The 16952-nt window shown below is 46.9% G+C and overlaps 1 protein-coding gene across 1 annotated transcript in view; it reads right to left on the bottom strand.

Annotated features, from left to right (window-relative positions):
* Positions 1–16952, bottom strand: part of MEAK7 (MTOR associated protein, eak-7 homolog) — a 219762-nt gene that overhangs the window by 46893 nt on the left and 155917 nt on the right. Inside the window, exon 5 of the mRNA XM_069216756.1 lies at positions 11039–11485. Coding sequence (XP_069072857.1) covers positions 11039–11485 — 447 coding nt within the window. The remainder of the gene's footprint in view (positions 1–11038; positions 11486–16952) is intronic.

Raw genomic sequence — 16952 nt, 5'->3', positions numbered from 1 at the left:
TAACCAGTGCTAAAGTGCAAGTGCTCTCTGACTAAATTGTATTGTGATTGATTATCCATGGGGCGTGGCTAAGCCGGCCAAGATGGCGGACGTGAGCCGATAGAGCTCCGCGTCCCAACTCCCGATTATCCGCACCAAAAGACATATGAGGGGCTAGTAACTCCCAAACAACTGGCGCCCCACTGTGCTGAGTCTCCCTGAGTCTCCAGGGACCCTGACCGCGGGCACCGCACCAGATTAAAGCGGGGCGTGTGCAGCTACGGGAGGCGGCCCGCGTAGGTGAGGCGCGAAGGGGAGGCCGTGCTGGTTGAGAGCGTCACTGTCGCGTCTGGCCCGTGAGGGTGACGGCACCTGTGGAGACGCTGGGGCAGGACGTGTGCCCACACCAAGTGAGTCGCGGTGGCGGCCTGCGCGCCCTGGTGCACAAAGATGCGGAGGGCCGCGGTCCCTGTCGCGGTGCTGTGGAGGAGCCGTGGGCCTGCTCCTGGACAGAGCGTGGCTCTGAGTGCGCTCGACTGCGGGATTGAACTGGACGGCCCCGGCGACAGAGCGCCGAGGAGACGGAAAAGACTTTGGCGGCTGGCCCACTCGTGCTGCTGCGCAATAACATCCCGGGTGCACATGCAAGCGGGCCTAACCCAACCTAAATAGATGCAACATCGCTGCAGCCTGCAGATGGTGAGACTCGGAGGTGGCCTTACCGCTGGTCCTCGGGCCGGGAGCTGGAAGCCAGCCCTCACTAAACTGCACGGGGGAAGCTAAGGGCCAGATGTAGCAAAGGGTTTTTCCCATTCTGTGTCAATGGGAAAATGTATTCGTACATATGGCCCTAAGCCATGCAGGTCAGCCAGTTGGAGGGGCATAGGCACACGTCCTAGAAGGCTCACTCTACTGCACAGTTGTGACACTGTCTGAAACAACCTTCGCTGTTCGGTCCCCTTGGCCTGACTGGGTGTGCTGGTGGGCCCCACAGGACGGAACCTCCTGAGAGCTACCTCGGGGGCAAAGCAACGACCTACAATATTGCTGATATTTCTACAGGTTGTGGATATGGCGGGGACTGCCCGCCTCCGCTTTGGAACCGGTGCTAAGCATCTGCAGGAGGCCGCAACTCAAGACAGCCAAAAACCTGATGCCTTACTAGCGGCGGTGGAGCGCATTGGCGACTCGCTGGAGTGGGCCCACACATCTCTGGAAGCCAAAATAGACAAGGTGGCCAGCGATCTTGTTTTGTTACATGCGGATCACCGCAATTTGGCGGACAAGACAGGTACAATTGAGGAAAGAATAGACGAATTGGCGCCCGCGTCATCCCGCCTAGAGACCGTAATGGGAGACGCATTGGCCTGCATAGGTGATTTGGAGCATCGTGTTGAAGATGCAGAAGGCCGCACCCGAAGAAACAATATAAGCGTTATTAGCCTACCGGAGGGCGTGGAGGGTCGTGATGCAGTGGCCTACTCTGAGGCCTGGCTCCGGGATTGATACCGGAGGGAACACTGACACCTTTCTTCTCAGTGGAGCGTGCACATAGGATTCCTACTAGACCACGGGAATCGGCCCACGTCCCTTTATAATTCATTTGCTCCATTATGCAGACGGGGATATTATCCTTAGGTCCATGAGGTCATCACCACCGCCTTGAGTCGACGACGCACAGGTCATGCTGTTTCTGGACTACACATTAGCTGTGCAGAGAGACCGCGCCTCCTACTTACCTTTAAACCGCAAGCTCCGGACACTGCACCTTGAATATTCTCTTTTATTCCCGGCCAAACTCCGTATAATATCTGAGAACAAATCCCACTTCTTTACGACGCCAGAAGCGGCGTGGGAACGGCTGGAGTAAACAGGCCGTATCAGTGGCCGGGACCTGGAGGGGAATCCACCAGTGCCAAGGGGTAAGCGCACCCGTATGCGACGCGGCCGCAAAGCACGTGGTGCAACTCCGGAGAGGGCGAAACATGTCCCTGATCTGGAACAAATCATCCAGGAACGACGCGATGCATTGCAGTCTGCAGCAGCCATCAATACTTCCCCAACTGCATCGGAAGCAGAAACCGAAATTTCGCAACCCCCAAGCGACCGACTTACTACACCAGATCATCTCTACGAGATGAGTTCTCCAGCGTGCTTGGGGGTGACTCCCGGTACAGCAGATGAACTGTTCTAGAACCCTTCAGCACCTAACTGGGCTACTTAGCGGCCCCACAGACATATCCTTTATAGTCCCCATTTTTTTTTTCTCAGTACATAAAGTGCACCCGGTTTACAGATATGCCATGTAATATTGAACTGATCACCTGGGGATACACCTGAGAACTCCTAGGGAAATTGACTAGCAGGCTGCACGACTTGCACCGATGCTCCAGCTGTTCTAGTGAAGACCTACCATGTATAGCTGTTCTGTTGACCCCATGGGTTATTTGGTTTGGGCGGATACCGGTTGTTCCTCTGCTCTGATGGTATTCTGTTTGTTACTGTTGATACGGAGTCTATACATTAGTTGCCTGATTGAGTGCTGGTGCCGCATTATTACATGTAAAGTCCTTCTCTTATGGGCTGCGCAGATAGTTAGCTGCTTCAACTACCAAACACCACCATGAATACCTACATTGCCCTTACGTGGAATGTGCGCGGTATACAAACGCCAAAACGTAGGTATTCCATATACTCCTACCTTAAAAGACACTCGGTGCACATCGCCTTTCTGCAAGAAACTCATTTGGCGCTCTCAGAGGTCCCTCGTTTGCAGCTGCGATGGAGAGGTCAGTTATATGCAACAGGTCACTCCAATTATGCTAGGGGCTCTCTGGTTTGGATCAGACCAGGCAACCCCTTTGTAGCTGAAGACCAAATAATAGATGATCAGAGGCAGTACGTGTTGGTACGGGGGCGACTTGCCGGCCGGGCCATAGTACTGGGCTCCATATATGCAACGAATGTGGACCAGGCCTCCTTCCTCCACACTTTATCTAACCAGCTATAGGGGTGGAGCGACTATCCCTGGATACTGGGAGGAGACTTTAATAGTGCAATGGATCCGGACTTAGAACGCTCCTCCCCCGTTGCCCACAGCGCCCACTGTGACAGCTGCATGTGCATTGAATGCCTGGACTAAAAATTGTCACTTGCTAGACATATGGCGACATTGCAACACTACAGATAGAATCTACTCATATTATTCTGCCCCGCACTCCCTACATGTGCGCCTTGAAAGAATACTATGCACACAGAATTTATACCCTGCAGTACTGGACACGGACTATCTGGGTCGCACGCACTCAGATCACAATACGCAACTCGTGCATCTGGGCTGGGATGCCTCTCCCCCGACTGTCCCCACTTGGAGGCTTGGGCCTGAGCTCCTGGAAGACGCAGCATTTAAAGCATCATTGGTCGAGGCAATTCCTGAATACTTTGCACACAACGAAGGTACAGCATCTTCAGGCCTGGGGGAATGGGATGCCTTTAAGGTTTTTATTAGGGGTCACTGTATCGGAACGCAGTGGAATCTGCGACGCTCTGTGGAGAACGAACTTGCCCGAGTGGAGCGAATCTTACTGCGACCTGAACGGGAGATCGCCCGAAGTCCCACCGGGATAGCACTATTGTCAACGGCTTGGCCGAACACCTGTCTCTCCCAGAGCGGTTACGTTGTTTAAACTATGCCGCTCAATCGGCGCGCACACATACTTCTGCGGATAAGTCGGTCAAACTCTTAGCTTGGCTGACTAGGTGCGAACGAGACCACGGCCCAATTGTGGAGATTCGCTCGGCAGCTGGTATTGTGCTTCATACACCCTTGGAGATACACTCAGCGTTCACACAACACTATACGACTCGGCTACATTAGTGCATCGGCAAACCTGTGCAGAATTCCTCTCAGCAACTACACTGCCCCGCCTGACAGCGGCCCAGTGGACTGCATTGGAGGAGCCTCTAGAGATCTCAGAGATCCAGGCTAGTATACACGAACTATCCACGGGTAGAACCCCTGGCCCAGATGGTCTACCAGCTGATTTTTATAAGACATTTTCCTCTATCTTTGCTCCTCATCTCCTCCGCATATACGAAAAGTCTGTGCAGAGGATTTTTGTCGACGTCACAGAATGAGGCGCTGTTGGCGTCAATCCCCAAACCAGGCAAGGATCCGATGGAGCTTGGCTCATATCGACCATTAGCAATGCTCAACACAGATTATAAAATATTGGCCAAGACACTAGCAACACGTTTGGCGCCCATGGTGCCGGACCTAGTGAAAACAGACCAGAAAGGATTTGTGCCTGCATGAGATACATCTCACAACATTAGGCGGTTGTTCCCTGTCATGCACTATTCGAAACAGGACTGGCCATTGGCAGGATGCCTGGTTCTCGACCTGGAGAAGGCCTTTGATTCCTTGGAATGGACATTCCTTTTTGTCAACATCAGGGCAGTGCATGCTCTACGAGCGACTGGAATGCAAAAACCCAGCACTTATGAGATAACGTAATTCATGCATTATGTTGATATGCTGTTGTTTAACCTTTTGCATTGCAGAGTTTTATCCTGAAGACTTATATTCAAGGTGCTTGTAAATACTGTTCATTTGCAATGTATAGCTGTAGGCTTTCAGAGTGTGTCAGGGTGTGGTCCCTTTCCAGGGCCTTCTAGAAGCTTTCTCTGCAGCATGACTGGGTGTGGTTTGTGGGCTGGGCCAGACTCTATATAAGGGAGCCAGCCCAGCTCCACGTGCACACTATTCAGAGATCCCGGTGCAGAGCAGCAGCAATTTCCTGAGCTCCTATTCCGGAGGCCTACCTTGATCTTCCAGGCCTTTGCCCTTCACTGTATTGGTGATCCTTGATCAGGGCGGTAAGACGCAGGTTGGGCTGGGCCCCTGATCCCGTTTTCGAAGGCATTCGAGTTTTTGGGCTTAGTTTTCACGTTGGAAGATTTTTCCTTGTGCGTGTGAATGTGCTTGTGGTTTCTGGCATTTACATGTTGATATTCGAATCAGCAAGACGCGCGATTCATTTCTTGCATTTAACTCTCGATACTCATTGTGCGCTACCGTTTCTTGGCATTTACATGGTGGCATTCGAATCGGCAAGACGCGCGATTCGTTCCGTGCATTTAACTCTTGATATTCATTGTGCCGACCATTTCTTGGCATTTACATGGTGGCATTCGAATCGGCAAGACGCGCAATTCATTCCTTGCATTTAACTCTTGATATTCATCGTGCGCGACCATTTCTTGGCTTTTACATGGTGGTACTCGAATCGGCAAGACGCGCGATTCATTCCCACATTTAAAACTGATGTTTTAGATCGCTTGCAGAGTGCGCGATCATTTCATGGCATTTACATATCCTTGATGAAATCATCAGTGTGCGCGATTCATTTCCCGCATTTAAAACTAGGTGTTAAAATTCAAGGCATATTAAGTCCTTCATACAATTCCTATTATGTTCCAGGAAATGTTCAGATTACTTTTGTCCTCATGTAAAAAGACCATGTTTGTTCTGAAAACATATTTCTAGAAGTTTCTTATAATCCTAGACAATGTGTAACATTTCATGAAAAGTTTCATTGAGAAGTTGTATTAATCATTCTTGATTCCTTCCCAGGTACCCAGACGTCTTGAGGCCTAGTTATTAGTCCTTTCTTAAGTTATCCATGGTTACAGTATGACAATGCTTAGAATCATAGTCTAGTGAAAATCAATGTGATATAAACTTGATATTGTGTGGTTTAACCTTTTTGCTTCCTATAGGTCTCCTTCCCTGCTGTTCCCATCCTAATCCCCTTTTCCCCCCGCTTGGACTCTCTCAGGCTCTGTAATTTTATCTATCGGAGTCTTGGAGCTGTCTAGTGGTGGACATGTTGGGAACGTGCGCAGACCCCGAGGATCTGGTCTCCCTGACACTTTGAGGTCCTGCAGCGATTTGGCATCGGACCTCGCTTTCTCAGTATGGTTAGGCTACTATACACTAATCCCCAGGTCCGGGTCAAGATGGGTGGGAGTATTTCGGAGCCGATTGAGGTGCACAGGCGCAAGAGACAGGACTGACACCTTCTCCGTTGCTGTTCTCCCTCGCCATGGAACCCTTGGCTGCAGTGTTAGGTGATCAGGGCCCCCGCTGGGACATTGCGCTAGGAGACAGTCTACACACTGTATCACTGTATGCCGATGACCTCTTATTGTATTTTAGGATGTCACGCAGGTTCCCTCGGTGGTCGGGACAATACTGCAGCAGTTTGCCTCACTTTCTGGATTAAGGGTTAATTGGACAATGTCCTGCCTCTTTCCCTTCGATCCTACACTTCCAAACCCAGGACTGCACCTCTCTGGAGTTGAAGTTCCTTGGCAACCACACACGTTTAGATATTTAGTCATTCATATCTACCACTGCAGAGAGGACTTGTTTGACGGTAACCTTATGAGGGCGGTGACCTCCATCTGATCCCAGATGGCGTTTTGGCAAACGCTGCCACTATCTGTGGCAGACAGGGTTGCCCTTTTGAAAATGATTGTACTACCACGACTATTTTACTCCTTCTCCAACCTCCCCTACTACATACCGGTCAGCTTTTTTAGGGACCTGGAAGCCAAGCTAAGAGAATTTATGTGGAATAAAGGGCGCTGCAGAGTTGCGCTTAAGAAACTTTATATGCCACAGGGTGGTCTCAAGGGACCCAATCTGGAACATTATTATTTGGCATACCAGCTCCAGTGGGTGTCCAGATGGCTGGCGGGACTTCATCTCCCCGACACGGCAACTACTGCAGGGCCCTAGTCCCTCGTACGGGTAACACACTTGTTTCACCCACTCAGGCGCTCGGCGTGGCCGGAGCAGCTTTTCCTCAAGGTGGCCCACAGCTGTTACCGCAGGTCCCTGCGTCTCAAGAGGGGAACTGTCCCGTTTGCCCCGGCCCTGGCCCTACTGGGAACACATCGTGGCTCCGGAGTCGCGTCTGGAACTGAGCTTCGGGTGTGGCATGCTGCAGATCTGCACACATTGGGCGATCTGTACAGTGATGGCAGGCTGGTCTCGTTCCCCACTTTGGTCGCTGATGCGGGCCTTCCGGCGGGACAGTTTCTGTTGTATAACTCACTATTGCGATCTTTATCGACTAAATGGGGAGACTTAACGACTGCCCCCCAACCCATCTACTAATACAATATATACAGGTCATGGGGCGGGGCAGGCATCTGATCAGGTGGTTCATGGATGCACTGTGAACTCACATGGTGCAGGAGCATGGCGCACTGCGCACTGCCCGGGAGAGCGAATCGGCCACTCCTTTCACGGACTCGCAGTTGAAAACGGTTCTCTCTAGCCATACTACCATACCTCGCAACAACAGATTTCGACTTATACAATTCTACATTATCCATAGGGCATACCTTACGCCAGCTCGCATTAACAGATATTTCTCTTGCTGTGATGTAGCTTGTCCCTGTTGCAAACATCTCAATGCAGATATAATTCACATGCTATGGTCCTGCCACTCCTTACATATCTACTGGAGAGCCGTGGTCGATTGTTTATCAGCATGCACGACACGCACAATATCGTTCACATGGGAGGCCTGCGTACTGGGTTTATTCCCCAGAGGCCAGCGTCACAGGGCCACCACAAGATTTTTAGATCTGGGATTTGTGACGGCCAAAAGGCTGATAACTCGCAGATGGAAGTCTGCAGAGGCACCTACGGAGTTGGCCTGGAAACAGTCATTTGCGATTTGGGCAGGTGCCGAGGGGGTGGCGCTAAAGCGGGAAGATGCACTTGGTCTGCGCAAATACCCCCTATCAGACAGCTGGGAGGCGATGTTGGCACACTTACAAAATCCAGACACAGGCTCCGATTTAGTGGAGACAGACTAGCATTTAGGACGGCCTACCGTCCAACAAAAGCTGGGGGCACTCTGAGGAGGTAATCGGAACGCTTACCTATTGTTGCACTTCCATCCCAAACATGTAAACCAAGGCAAGGTAGACACCAGGCATCTGGAGCTAAAATACGGCTCAAAATACATTAATACACCTCCACAGCACCAAGGGGATTCCACACACATGAAGGCACAGTCATACTGTCATCAAATACTTGAAGATAAGGTACTCTATTGTTTAAGAATGTTACTGTTTTTATTTGTTGCTAATTCAGGATCAGCATTTATATATATACTTCTGTAATTGCATATACACTTAAGTGAAAGGGCAAAGGAAGAGATAAGAAGACTACCACTCTGTGTTTAACCCCAGAGACCCAATTCTCTTTCATACGAAACACTTATATTTAGGCTCAGACGCTCTCCAATGACTGCAAAATGTAATGTATGTGCTCGGATACTTCATCCATTGCTCTAGCTAATACCATTACACATGTCCTACTACTTGCTGTTAATCCTCACAAATATGCAAAATGTCTACCACCTATGAATATCTGTCGTATAAATGTCATCACAGAATCAAACTGTTATGGTATAATTGAAATAATAATAAAAAGATTCCTGGAAAGTGATTGATTATCCATGATTAGCATATTTGATTTACTAGTAAGTCCTGAGTAAAGTGCACTAGAGGTGCCCAGGGACTGTAAATCAAATGCTACTAGTGGGCCTGCAGCACTGATTGTGCCACCCACGAGTAGCCCTGTAAACAGGTCTCAGACCTGCCACTGCAGTGTCTGTGTGTGGAGTTTTAAACTGCTGATTCGACCAGGCGTGTGCACCCACTTGTCAGGCCCAAATCTTCCCTTTTACTACATACATGTATGTCACCCCTAAGGTAGGCCTTAGGTAGCCACATAAGCAGGGTGCAGTGTATTTAAAAGGTAGGACAGGGACATGTTCTACATGTCCTGATAGTGAAATACTGCCAAATGACTTTTTCACTATTGCAAGGCATATCTCTCTCATAGGTTAACATGGGGACTGCCTTTAAATATCTTTTAAGTGCAGTTTCCTATTGGGAGCAGATAGATATTTGGAGTTTAGGACTCTGAACTCACAATTTAAAAATACATATTTTGGTAGAGTTGGTTTTTAGATTGTCTGTTTGAAAAAATTCTACTTTTAGAAAGTGGGCATTTTCTTGCTTAACAATTCTGGTGCCTCTGCCTGCCTGTGGAATCCATGTTTGGGTCAGAGTGGCAGTTGGGCTGTTTGTGAATTCCCACTAGACCGTGACACAAAAGGAGCTAGGGAGGGTCCTGCATATCCTGATGAGTCTCCTGGGCTAGAGTGGGGAGGAAGGAGCTGGCACGTACACCTGAAAGGACTGTGTCTGTCTTCACACAATGCAGACTCCAACCCTCCCTGGAGTGTGTCTGTGGCCAGGTCTGGGCAAAGCAGGATCATGTGAACAACAGAGACTTTCCTTTTAAGTTTTCCTACTTCAAAGGCAGAAATGAGTATAAGTAGTGGACCCAAAACCCCAGATTTTCAGATTACTTCTACATCAAGCAGAACCTTTGCCAAAGAGAAGAACTTGATGCTTGAGGAGGACCAGCCACTCTGCCTGTTGCTTTGCTGTGCTGGCCTGCTGCTGCTGTTGCTGCCGGAAGAGGGAAAGAACTGGACTTTGCCTTCTGAAATCCTGCTTGTGAAGTTTCACCAAGGGCTTGGACTGAGCTTGCCCACTGTTCTGAAATGGCAGGACATCAAAGGCTTCATCTGCCAGTGCCTGGGCTCTTCTGCTGGGAGTCCAGACTTCCTAAGTGTGCCAAATCCAGTCCCTGGGCCCTTAGAAGTGGAAGCTGGTAACCTGCGGCAAATAATCTATGCTCAGCTGTGGGCGTGTCAGAAAAATTGACACACGGCACGTCCCGCAGCTAAAAAATTGATGCAGCGCCTGCCTCGAGGGTAGAGAAACGACGCTGCGCCTATTCTCACCACAGACTCTTCACACAGCGTGTCGGAATTTCCACGCACGGATCCTGGGCACCAAAGTCTTCAACATCCCCGCACGGACCCTAGGTTGCGCACCCGGAATTGACGCACAGCCTCCCTTGCGAGGAAAGAATCAACCCACGTCCTCAATTGTAAGGAATCAATGCATCACCTGCTTTTCTGACACACCGTTGCCCTTGCGGCTTTATTTTTGATGCATACCAGGTACTATTTTAAAAATTCATATCTTTGCTTGTGTATGTTAGATTTTTGTCGTTTTGGTCTTGTTTAATTTAGATAAATATTGGCTATTTTTAATATACTGCCAACCAGAGACCCCATTTCTAACAACCACCATTACCATCACCACAGCATATGCATACCTATTTGAGCATACTTTACCACATAAAAACTGGCCCTACTGGATTTGTCAATGTGTGTTTTTCTTTGTAATTCAACATTTGATGGACATCAGTTGGCATTATGTTTTACAAACGGGATAACAAACAAAGCATATGTGATATATGCTGGCAGATCTTGATGTTGCACTGAGAATAATAGCTTCAGCCCTTGCTATCACAATAAGATGTTTTAAGGTAAAGCCACATGAAGAGACAAGAACAATTCCCTTTACCCAGCCATGCATGGATAGGAGTCACCAACAGTCATCATTCCACAGTGTTCCTATGTTTGATTACATCTATTTGGTTTTTGAGATGTATTGCGACATCATTGACTGCTGGATGGCTTATTTAAAGGTTCAAGGTGGTGGAGGGAGAGAGATGGGGAGAAAGCGAGAAGAAGAAGAGAGAGAGAAAGAGAAAGAGAGAGAGAGAGAGAGAGAGAGAGAGAGAGAGAGAGAGAGAGAGAGAGAAACAGAGTGGGTGTGTGTGTGTGGTGTGGATGGGAGAGTGGGCATGATGGTGGTTGTAAAGGGGAAGCTAAGTGGAGTTACCAAAGAGGTCACAAGGCCACTCTTAAAACTAGAAGAGCTGTCATGCAAATCACATTCATTAATACGTAAAAATCTACCTCTGGAGTTACCCTTTATTGCAGAGACCTGTGCAAGCTTAACAAAAGCCCTCAACCCCAGAGACGGCCCACTCAGGCTTGTGATGATACATCTTAGAACACCATGGCCAAGCCACCCTTCTTACCCTGAAACTGTGGCTTTATCTCCCAGGACTGCGAAGCAAACCCGCCAAAGATGTTTCCTCCAGTGTCCTTTACAATCAGAACGGAGGGGCCTTGGCTGACAATCTGCGCGCAGAGCTGCGAGAAGCTCTCTCCATGCGCCCGTGTGGAGAAGTAAGGCCGCCACCGGTGCTGCGCCTCTTGCGGCAGGTACGAATTGATGAACATCACAGCTAGGAGGCCGAGAACGCTGTCGCAAGGGGGGGCTTTGCTGCGACACTTGGGCACCAGGTTGCTCAGGCTCCCCTGACCTTTACTGCTCTCTGAATCTGGCAACATAACAGACAGGCCGTGAGAGAAGACCGCCAGGAGAAACGTGGAGACCAGCGGTATCCTATACACCCAGTCCCCGATGTCCCTCACGTTCCATGAAAACTCCAACACCTGGTCATCCGTCAGCACACGTTTATCTAATTAACACACAAATAAGACAAGATTAATTACATTCATATTTGTCAGCATTCTTGCCAAAGTTACATTTGCTTAAGTAGTCAAAAGTACGTTTTATGGATTTTTACAGAACCAATAAGCCTAATAAAGGATAACTCAATAAATTGAGCTTAATTGGGGTTACTCATAACCGAATCAATTATTTCGCTCATCCCAGGTGATCAGTTTCAGTCCTCTGAATCTTTATAATAAAGAATTTGCAATTTAAAAACAATAAAAAGCGATAGCAGGAAAGTTTTAATTGATTTCAGCCACTGGTAATTGTGGTAGACCGCATAGCAGTATCTTGATTGTTTTACTGCAATTCAAAGGGACCAGTCATACGCAAACCATTCCTGACTTTAGCTGAAATGGAACACTGCAATTACTATGCCATGCCCCCATTCGACACACCACCACATTAAACATAAAACAAGGTTCAGTCTTGTAGGGCTTCATCAGGTACATGAAGCTTGAATACTATTAAACACTGACCCACATCTGACCATACTTCTCACCAGCCATTAACAAGTCTAACTCTGAAAAATTAAAAAGTGATGGTAGGATGCATTAATTCATCTCAGTCTCTCGTAATTACTGTGATTCACATTCATGTCCATGTAGGCTGTCTATTCTAAATAGAGAGATCACACATTGGTCTATAGATGACGACAATATAAATATACTGAGCACAATCAAACTCCCAAGGAGTATACTGGAGCGGAGCTAAATGAAAACATCTATTATAGAATGACCAATACTGGGAGCTGGGATGCAGAAAAGAGAAAAGTTTAAAAACAAATTGTGAAAGGTGAGATGGTTTGATTCAGAATGTAGAGATAAATTAAGCAAATTCCCACACTTCGAGGTAAGAAAAGAGGAGAACCTGCTGCCAGTACGGGCCTTATAAGGAAGCAACAAGAAGGAAGAAAACATGAAGAGTATGAAACGGCACACAAGGGGACACTTTAAAATATAGATATATAAGGCCCTGCTCACAGGCGGCCTTGTGGCTAAAACAAAGGGCCTTGAAGAAGCAAAGCTCCTTAACAGGGTGAAAGTGAAGTTCCTCTAAACCTTTAGAAACATGAGCGACAAGATAATTTGAGGAGAAGCCAAGAAGCTGCATTTTGCATCATTTGCAAGTGATAAAGCAGATATTTAGGAAGGCTCAAATACAAGAAATGTGGCTCATGCATGGTATGCGGGAGCAGTTCTAGATGCTTGAGGCTGATCCCTGGGGAGTAAAAAATAAATTAAATCAAAAAAGGGAAAAGCTGGTGGATGGTAGGTCTGGTGGGTTCAGTAATGAGGGGAAAATAAATGGACGAAGCAAGAAGCCAGGTGGGGGTGGGAGTTGTTGAGGGAGAAACTCACAGGTTTTTTTTGGGGGGATGAAGAAACACACAAGGAGAGCACTAGAAAATACATGCACCATCATGGAGTTCTGAAAGAAAAAGAAAAATGTAGTTCCCTGTATGAAAGCTGAGAAAGGAAACAAGTCACCCCATCAAAAGGATGGTAAGTAACCTTTGTTACAGAGGAGGGACAAACACAAAAAGAAGGAGGAAAGCAAATGAGATTGAGAAACAAGCCAACCAATAGTAAGCTGCGGGCTGACTAAGCCCTCTATACGTTTTTGGTAGGACCGCAAGAGGTCTCTCACAAACAGACGCTATAAGGTGTCCTGAGGAGAAAAATAAAGAAAGTTCTGTTCTCCCACAGAGCTTGTTCAATCTCTATTGAAGAAGCTTTGTCAGCGGCTGTCTGGGCTCATTCGCTTGTTTTTGCCGAGGCAGAATTACCAATCAGCAAAAGAAAAGTAGAAAAACATGCAAAAAGACTTGTTAGTGTATTTTTTCTACTTCTCTGTAGCAATAAGTGGAGGAGCCAGAACAACCATGTCTCCGACAGCTATTTCAGTGAAGAAGGGTGGAGGAGATTGCAAAGTAGCATTCCAAAAGTCACATTCAGTGTATTTATTTTTGAAAAGGCTACTCTGACCCAATGGGACAGAGACGGTCCCTTGCATTCTTTCAAAACGTTTTCAAATTAGGTTAGAGTCGAAGGCAGATTTTATGGTATGAATTGATCTTGATTTCCCATTATTTCAACAGCCAAGTATCAGAAACATTCTTATAGATGGTAGCAGAGAAGAATGGCCTCCCATTTTCAGTGAATCAAAAAGGCTATCAATTTGTGCCAGCAAATTTTAAAACCTAACATTCAATCACCATTTGCAGCAAACTTGGAAATGACCACTGTATGTCACATGCACACTAAGACATCATCTGAGTGCAATGATATCCGCTTCGTGGCCTCTTTGGGCCAAACAAATGCCTTTGGAATGTAGTCTTAAATAAAGAAACATCCAAAGCTTTCTGGTCCAGTGCTAACAAGAGTGTGTACGTAGGGCAATCACTGCCTCATGCACACTCTAAAGGGAACCATCTCTTTGTATAACAGTTCACCCTTATCTATGCTATTATTTTACAGTATCAAGGGTTCTCACGTTTAAAGATGAATCCCTAGATGATGTGGAAACTAATGGATCTCAGATTCATGCCCATCTGCATACAGCTTACTGCCCTTTCAGACTCTTGAGTTACAATATTCTAGTCAACCCTGTGGCTTGCAGCCAACCCACCACAGTGGTGTGGGAGCTAATCATGGTAACCTGTACCAGCTCAACCAAAAAAAAAACATCCACTATCCAAAAGACCACCATCTTGCTTTGGACCATGCTGCTGAGACTAAACATGCTGCTTAACACACATTAAATATTTATTTTATCACTGTATACTTCGGTTCATGCACCGCCCTGAGTAGAGCTGCAGGACAATATACCACAACATCGTACTATAATTGTAATTTGTCACTAATCATGTAGATATTGGATCAGCTGTAGGTCACCGTGTCCTTATCAAAGGAGAGGTACCCAAGGAAATTGTAAGAATAGTGTAGCAATGACCAAAAAGGTAAAGAAGAAACTGAATAGCCTGAGAGATTTTGTTTTAGAGCCAGAACCATGACCTGCCCTTCACGTGTCCTCTGCTGAAGATTAGTATAACAACGTCTTCTCACTCCATCCAGAAGTGAGAGATAGAAGAGGGAAAGAGAACTGGAGGAGCCCTGGCATTTAGGAAGAGCTAACCAGTCAGCCCAGGATGATCATGGAGGAAGAGAAACACACTTCTTGGCCTTAAATTGACAAGTGTAGTAAATTCTTAGAAGGGATTGATGGGGAGGAATCTGAGAGGAGCTACAGGTCAGCTTGTAGTCTCTCTTGATTCCACAAAGAAAATCATCAAATGTTAACCCCAGCATCTATTGGGAAACAGTTAGTCCCATCTGTATTTCATGGATTTAGTTATACAGTGCACGGTCATCAAAAGCATAATAGCGCCAAAAAGGAGACAACCAAGGGATCAGATGTAAGGAAATGGAGAAGGCAGACAATGATATAAGTAGAGACAGAGGAGGGTCAGAGCTCAGATTAGCAGGAAAGTCTAAGGAATTTTACAGAAGGCAGCATACTCAGATCCTCAACGCAGGTAAAGGGGAAGAGAGTTCAAAAGTTGTGCTATCAATGGATCTGACACCACATCATGCTGTCTTGAAGCAAGGGATCTTCTATACAGTAGCTCCAGATCTTAAAGAGATGGCATATAAAGAACAACGGAATCCAAAAGACATTTTGTCTGGTAAACAGCCCCCTGCATGAGACACAACACCTTGTGGGAGAACCTTTGTTTAGTTGGAAGTCGGACTACCAACAGATGACCCTCTGAAACAAGGTCATAATTTCACAAACCAAAAGAACAGCCATGTTTTAGATGCACACCAATTGCCTTGGTTAATGATTTGGTTTTAGGCTATTGTCAACTTCATTTTTTAACTAATACCAATGGAAAGAAAACGATAAGCTTCAGACTTTATGTGAAAATGGGTAGACTCCCATGTCTGCTGGTGTCAGCATAATCACTGTTTGCATAAGACATCTTATATCAGGTCCCCGGTGTTGCTCAGCTCTGTGACAAATTCTGGTTCCTCTCCTTTTTACTTGGTCAGGGTATACGTTTACCTGTGTACTGCCTAAACCTACAATTGTGTATAAAAAAAGTTGCTTGACTCGTGTAACAATCTTTCTTGTGGACACTCTTTCAATCTACAGATTCCTCACCTGCTGAATATTCCCTTGTGTAAGATAGTATCCGGATCAGGAAACTTCATAGCTGTGCCACACCTATAGGGCACGCAAAGTCCATCTTGGTGCCGGAAGTGACTTTAGGGTAACATTACTAAAGCCATACACTGCCCACCTAGGTGCACTGTCAGTTTCTCATCCATTTTTTTTCAAGGCAGAAATTAGGAAATAGATCAATTTGAGGCACTGTGATGGAATAATCTACACAGAGCAAAGAAGTTCTGCACCATCAATGGGTGAAGACCCCACTCATGCTCAGGATAGTGACATCAACTTAGACAGTCAACTGTGAAGCTGAGAAAGCTGTCCATCTAGATATGAACTGATGGACAACAAAAGGAGGGGAGGAATACCTTAAGGGCTAGGTACATTGCCTGCAATTCAGGTTGATATGAAGCATCTGGTCCTCTGGAAACCAAAACCCTCTTATGATCAAGTTCCTCCAGTTGTATCTCTTTCCACCGGAGCCACCGCCAACAAAGAGTGAAAGGATATCACTTCAGACAGGTGCTTCTCCAGCAACCACAAGTCCAAATTTATAGCATTCTCCCAGCAGATTGTAATGTTGTCCAACATATTTTCCTTCGGCTGGAATTTGTGCTGGACCCATTGCCAACAAATGCACCTTGGAGAGCCCTCATGTGCCATCTTGTGTGTGTAACCAAAAGAATGCAGGAAACCAGCAGACCAAGCAGATGGAGAAAATTCAGAACTGTAACTCCAGCTCCACCCAAAAACATCAGAATCATATCCTGTCAGTCCCTGGATCCTCCAGGGGGTGAGAAGTCGCATACAGATGTTGTGTCCAGTACTGCCCTCTATGAACAGGAGAAACCTGGAGGGCTATGAATGAGACTTTGGCAGACTGGTGGAAAAGCCCTAGATGAACAGCAGGTATGCTGTTGTCTGCAGATAATATCATTTGCATCAGGTTGGCCTTGAGCAGCCAGTCATCTAGGTACAGGGTTACAGAGAATACCCACCTTCTGAGATGGCCCACAATCGCCTTGGTGAAGACATGCAGTGGCTATGCTAGTCCAAATAGGAACTGGCAGTAAAGTGGATCCTACCATGGAACGCAGGAATCTCCAATGCAATTGCAGGGTCAGTTTGTGGAAGTGCACATCCTGTAAGTCAAGGGACACCATCCAGTCTTTCTCTTCCTGTGCCAGAAAAACCTGAGCTAGGGATAGCATCTTGGATTTTCTTTTGGAAAGACAGAAGTTCACAAGCCTGAGGTC

Source organism: Pleurodeles waltl, chromosome 12 (assembly GCF_031143425.1).
Source record: "Pleurodeles waltl isolate 20211129_DDA chromosome 12, aPleWal1.hap1.20221129, whole genome shotgun sequence".
Lineage (NCBI taxonomy): Eukaryota > Metazoa > Chordata > Amphibia > Caudata > Salamandridae > Pleurodeles > Pleurodeles waltl.
This window is presented reverse-complemented; position numbering and strand designations above follow the sequence as displayed.